Raw genomic sequence first — 6177 nt, forward strand, 5'->3', positions numbered from 1 at the left:
TTAATTTTTAAATATTACAAAAATTATAAATATTTCATGAAATTACTATCAAACGCACTCTAATAACACTTTCAATAATTACTACCAAGCACACTCTAATAAAGACATTCTTTGAAAATATTAAGTAAAATAAAAAAATCATTTTTTTTAAAGTTATTTTTAGTGGGTATTTGATAAACCAACTTAATAACTTAATTTAAATCATTAAATAAATTAAGTATGTTTGATAAATAAGTTAATTGTATGATTTAAAATAAAAAACAACTTTAAGTAATAAGTAAAAAAAATCATTTATTTTTAAATCTATATCTTCATTTTACCTTTTTACCTCATTTATCCTAGTTACTTCCACGATTTCTTATGTTAGTCCACGATCTCTATTATTAATCAACCTCCTTTACTTATGAGGATAAGTATGTTAATGTCATAATTTAAAATAAATTTTATCAAACAATTTTAATACTTAAAAATAAAAATTAAATAATAAGTTTTGAGCCAACAACTTATATATATTTTAAATTAAAATCAATTTAATTTATTAAGTAATTACCTCCTTCGTATTTTTTCATACTTGTGTGTTAATATAGATTAATAAAATTTTATTTGGTTTACCAAATATATTAGTTATAAAATAATAGGAAAATATTAAGTATCCGGTTGATACCATAAAAGCCGTATGATCCTAACATGTACACGTGACATTTTTTGATCGGTATTTATATTACCAAAAAAAATTCATAAAGGAGCCAAAAGTTCATTATGAGTCATTCTAAGAAACCTAAAATCAATCCCAAACGGATCAACAAGCGTATTTTTTCCATAGATTTTGTTTTTAAAATGTAGGAAGTGTTTTGAAAGTGGTGAAGTTTTTATTTGAAGACAAGAAGGAAATGAGAAGAGCTCAACAGTCCATGCCCTGAGAAGATGAAAGAGAGGAAGAGAGGAAGAGAACAGCTGCAGCAAAGAAATCTGGAAGACAGGCAGAGCAATTCAAGAACACTCCCAGAAACCCCACATGTAGTTGTTCACACCTCTTCCTCTCTTGATCTTTTCTCACACTTCTTTTATTTTTAATTTTTTTTTTTTTGGCTTTTTATTTGATCCTTTTCCCTAGTTTTCTCTTGATCCAAAAAGAAATTTCACTCTTTACTGGTTCCCCTTTCTTGATATGGTGGAAAAAGGGCCAAAGGTTTGGTATTTTTGTTGGGTGTCTGATGGTTCTCCGTTTCTTGATTTGTTGGGATTCATTTTGGAAGAAATCGCAGCCAAGATAATTTTGCGGAGAAGATAATGCAATTTTGAAAGGGTTTAGAAACTTTGCTTCACAGGGTTTATGAACTTAGTGCAAGTATTAGGCATGCATGTCTTTTGAGCTAATACATTGAATACTGTTACAATGGGAAGATTTTCAAATATCTGTTGATGTTGACGCTGTTATTGTTGTTATTAGCCACTTATCCTTGAAATTATATTGATGTTGTATGGTATATTTCAGTTCCATTTTTTGGTCATGTGGTTCACTGGGTAGTATGCCATGTTTGTTATTGTTTCAAAAGCATGCTGAATCTATAGTAATTTCTGAGTTGGGTGTTCTTGAGACTTTTTTATGAAACTCTTTTTTTGGGGTCTAAAATTGGCACCAGTGGCATTGCTTGTGAAAACCATTCTCCAAATTCAGATTATGATTGCCATTTTTATGCTCCTAGCTTTGAAAGACATTCAAAATTAACTATATTTCATTATATTCCTGATAGATTTGAGTGAAGAAAAAAGGATTCTTCTAGCCTACATTGAGTAGTTGGGCAAGAGTTTCATTAACTTGAAGTGAAGAATCTCAAGATTATCGATAGAATATTTAATTTGATGTAATGCACTTTTGTAAGGGATAGTTTTGAAGGAATGCGCCTTTTAACAAGGCATTGTTGCATTTCATTACTTATCCATGGTCTAATAAAAGTGACTGATGCTTTAAGAAAAGAAAATGTTTTGACTACTTATTTACTTGTGATAAAAGTTGGTTGCATTTTCTGTTTTCTGTTTCTAGAAGTGTTTGTTGTTTGGAATGAATACACACACACACACACACGCATAAACATCATAGTGGCATTGAGGAGAAAAGGGCCAAGTGCATTGATTGTTCACAAAAGATTCTGGAAAAGCCTCCTCATGGGTCAAATCGAAATAGTTTTATTACAAAGATCTATTTTAATTTAAAAAGCTCAGGACTTGTTTAGAACAAGAGAAATTTATACAAGAGGACTTCAATTTGATCAATTTAGTTATAGCAAGAGAGGACGAAGAAGACAACAAGCTGCCCTTGTTTTGTCAATGGGGGCCTTCGTCCGATATGTATTCCACAGTTAGGAAGTTTCCCCTTGAATTGGGCATGGCTTAAGATGACATGTACTGAAAAACTACTGTTATACCAATAAGGTCATAACTTCGCAGTTCCACTTCTATTTTATTTTATGTTGTCTTCTTACTTGTGTTAAAATAGGACATCATCATATGACTTTTGTTTGTGGGCATTGACCTAGACAAATGATCATCATGGGAGTGGTCGGCATGGAATAGGAGAAGCTCATTTCTTTGTTTAGAACTTATTCTAATCCTTGATGCTGTTAGTAACACAAGTTATAGCAACTTCTAATTCAAGTTATACAAACTTAATGCATTTACTTTTACACAAAATTCATGAAACAGAGTAGCTCTGCCTCCCCTTTTCAATTTTTTATCCCCTGGTGATCCTACAGCTTTCCCTAGGCAGTATTGACCATGAGAATGTTGATACTCTCATTGTCATTGATAGAATTGATTTCCCCATGTAGCAGTCACAGTCAACTGATTATCTGAATTGTGGGACTTATGGTATGAAACAAATAAAAGCAAGTATTTGCTGTTTCCTTTCTGCAAGTGCAGATATTTGAATTTTTTATATAGTGATCCATGTCTATTTTAATGTAATCCTAGTATGGTTTTATGATTTTTTTGTCATTTAAATATGTCATCCTTTGCAATCAATTATCCATATATGAACAATTTAAGCATCTTCTATTATTATTTACAGTATCTTAATCCTTATATTACATAGTTCTCATATGGTTATATACATTTTTGTTCTAAATTTTTACAAATTAATACGGAAATCATGCTGAGATATATGTGTACTATGCTCGAGTGTGTTTTCTTCTTTTGTCCCCTTGCTTACCTGTTTTAGCAATAAATTCCTACATTGTGGTGTACTTTGTTGCGCCTTTTGCTTATATTCTCTTATTGCCTACAAAAAAAAGTGTATTATGCTCAAGTATTTGTATCTAGTGTGTTGCATATGGGGATCTATAACATGCTTGATTTTCTGTTCATTTTAACTTAGCATAAATTACTGTCTCAGATGATTTCTCCATGCGAGAGGAATATCTTTCAGCTTGTACTTTTTTGTCCCTTTTAGTATTAACCTAAGCATATTTTCATCTTAAACATAATAGAGTAATGCTGAAGATATTATTGCAGATGGACTCTTTGGCAAGAAATCGAAGCACCAAAGCTGAAAACTCCAAAATGGAAGAATCTGGGGGCCAAACTTCAGAAGAGCCTGCAACTAAGTTTCAAGCAGATGAAATTCATCCCCTTTTGGGGAAACCATACTTTCATGTGGTTCTTGTAAAATCACATTTGAATCAAATGGTAAGAGTTTCCTTTAGCAATAGGAACTCCTAAGTTTTTAGGTAGGTGGACCTTTAAACAGTTACAAAAAGAGAAAAAAGAATCAGGTGGACCTCAGGATCCTATCTACCAATCATAATGTTATGTTGTTATAAATGCACATCCAAATGATCCTGGCTGTCTGATTGGGTGCATGGTAAAAGCATGGTTAACTAATGGTTAAACGTGTTCAACCAGATTTATGATTATTTTTATTTCATCAATGTTGTTACACTGTCTACAAAGTGAAGTAATAGTTTGATGGACAACCATTAATCAGGAAACACCACATCTTCTCATAGAAAGGGCTTACTTCCATGCCACAGAAAAATAAAGAACTACTACATTTTTTGTAACTTTTTTTTTTTTTCTTTTTCTTTTCTCTTTTGAAAAAGGAAATGCTGTATTTTCATTGCTTTCAATCAGTAGGGGGTTCACTCCCAGTAATGAAGTTATGGCAGTCTGTTAAATAAAGCTTAGTCTGGTTTGTAATAGATTTTTTGTTTGATGATATTAGGTGCTTCCTACCAAAATGCATCCATCAGTTCCTTCTACTGTGATTCCTGCAGTTCTTGTCCATCAGGACAAGAGATGGGAGATGACTTTTAATGGAGATCACCGTACCCACAAACGGTTTGATATTGGCTGGAGAACATTTGTCAATGACAACAACCTGAAAGCTGGAGATGCATGTGTATTTGAACTCATGGAGTGCAATACTAGCAATATCAAGTTCAGAGTTCAAATTCTCAGAGGTGATATCCCATCTATATTGTTAGACAGGGCAAATGGTGAAACTTCAGATACTGCTATTGTCATTGAGTAGACTTTCCCCTATAAGAACTGTTCCTGGAATTTTTTATTTCCTGTACATTTACCAGTCAGGAGCTAGGTTAGATATTTGAAACTCCAGTAGATACTGATGTGCATCTGTTGTTTGCATATGTGGTTGTCTTAATCAGAAATGTCTCATCATTCATATTCATCCATTCACACAATATCATATTATAGTATATTTATGCATATCACTGATTAATACTGAAAACCTGGAGGTGTTTAGTATAAGAAAACTCCTTGAGGTTTTTGAAAATAGATGACCTCGAATTTCTTGTTGAATTGAACTGTAAGCTGAAGGTTATTTTGTTGGGCTTTCTTTAGAAGAAAAGCTGAAGTTCGTAATTTCTTTTGTTTTATGTAAAAATGTTGAAAAGCTGAAGTTTGTAATTTTATTCTGAAATTATTGTTCTATGTAAAAATGTTTTGATGATTTTGCCTTTTTTTTTTTTTTTTTTTTGAAGCTTTTGACATCAGAAAGTGGATCATTTTGTTGTGATACTGTCCTATTTGATTTGATACCTCTTGTGCTGTCTTAAATTTGAATATTTTTTAGGATATATCTGACATGTTAGAACGTTAAATTCTGGACAATTGCTACTCTGGACGATTGTGTTAGTTGGCTGTGGAAGGAGATGCCTCACTGGTAATTGTTCAGATCAAAAAAGAAGATGAGCAGTCCCTGGAAATACAACTAGAAAACAGGGGAGTATAGCAATTGTCATGGTTCCTTGAGTATCGAAGCTAGATAATTGTAAAGTACTTGAGCTTGAAGTGGGCTGTTTCATTGATGAAAAAACTGTAACAGGCTTCTTATAAGTTGAGAGTTGGTCATGGCCAACCTTTTTTATTAAATGTCCCCTAGATTGTCAGGTATTTCATTTTTGTTCCACACTGTCTTTAGGTCATTTTAATTGTTTGATATTATACAGATAGTGATACCTGCAATAATTATTGTGCCCTATGCCTTCTTAGCTAAACACCGAGGCCTTGACCTCTGTTTGGGTTTCTACAGGTGTTTTTTAATGCTTGGTTGATTCTAAAAGAGTCCATGTCCTTCTGTTGTGTAGTCTGTCCTATTTTAGGAAAACACCTCTTTTTCCCTCATTTTATTTGAACATTTCCTTGTAAACCCAGTGGCTTCTCCACAAATGATGACAGACTATTGATTTGCACCATTTCTATCAATGACATCATGCTATGGATTATCAATTGTTTGAAGTTTGAATCTGAGAATTTAATTTTTCAGATGGGCAAGGAAAACTATATAGTGTGATTGAACACATTGGCTGTAGGAATATTGGTGCTTGAACCTTATAGAATGTTGAGGGATGGACCAATACTTGAGAATGCCATCGGATTAGCTTAGTCCTAGGTCTCATTAATGAGGCTGTTGGCCTGATTAAGCAACTGAATCATCTATAAGTAAGCATGATTAATATGATCATTTTGCTTGTTTCAAGATTAAGAAGGTAACTTGTCGGACTTGTTTTGTCATATGTTGCTTCCTTTCAGCATTTTGTTGGCCATAACACCTTACCGTTACTTGTATTATCAACTTTTTCTAATAATTGGTTGCAATGGAAGCATTTCTGGGAAGGTTATTACAACATTTAGTTCCGCTAGAATATCATGAGAGTC

General features: G+C 32.8%; 1 protein-coding gene across 1 annotated transcript; it reads left to right on the forward strand.

The window, feature by feature from the left end:
• The first annotated feature begins 788 nt into the window (after nucleotides 1–788).
• On the forward strand, nucleotides 789–4747 carry LOC117931825 (B3 domain-containing protein Os04g0386900-like). Its single transcript, XM_034852895.1, has 3 exons — nucleotides 789–1017; nucleotides 3511–3684; nucleotides 4220–4747. Exons 1-3 carry the CDS (start codon nucleotides 925–927, stop codon nucleotides 4526–4528), a joined length of 576 nt encoding a protein of 191 aa, XP_034708786.1. The 5' UTR covers nucleotides 789–924; the 3' UTR covers nucleotides 4529–4747.
• The last annotated feature ends 1430 nt before the right edge of the window (nucleotides 4748–6177 follow it).

This window comes from Vitis riparia, chromosome 15 (assembly GCF_004353265.1).
Source record: "Vitis riparia cultivar Riparia Gloire de Montpellier isolate 1030 chromosome 15, EGFV_Vit.rip_1.0, whole genome shotgun sequence".
NCBI lineage: Eukaryota > Viridiplantae > Streptophyta > Magnoliopsida > Vitales > Vitaceae > Vitis > Vitis riparia.

Coding starts and splice junctions, on each gene's coding strand:
- LOC117931825 (XM_034852895.1), top strand. CDS start 925: ATGAAAGAGAGGAAGAGAGGAAGAGAACAGCTGCAGCAAAGAAATCTG. Junction 1,018..3,510: donor CACTCCCAGAAACCCCACAT/GTAGTTGTTCAC, acceptor ATATTATTGCAG/ATGGACTCTTTGGCAAGAAA. Junction 3,685..4,219: donor AATCACATTTGAATCAAATG/GTAAGAGTTTCC, acceptor TGATGATATTAG/GTGCTTCCTACCAAAATGCA.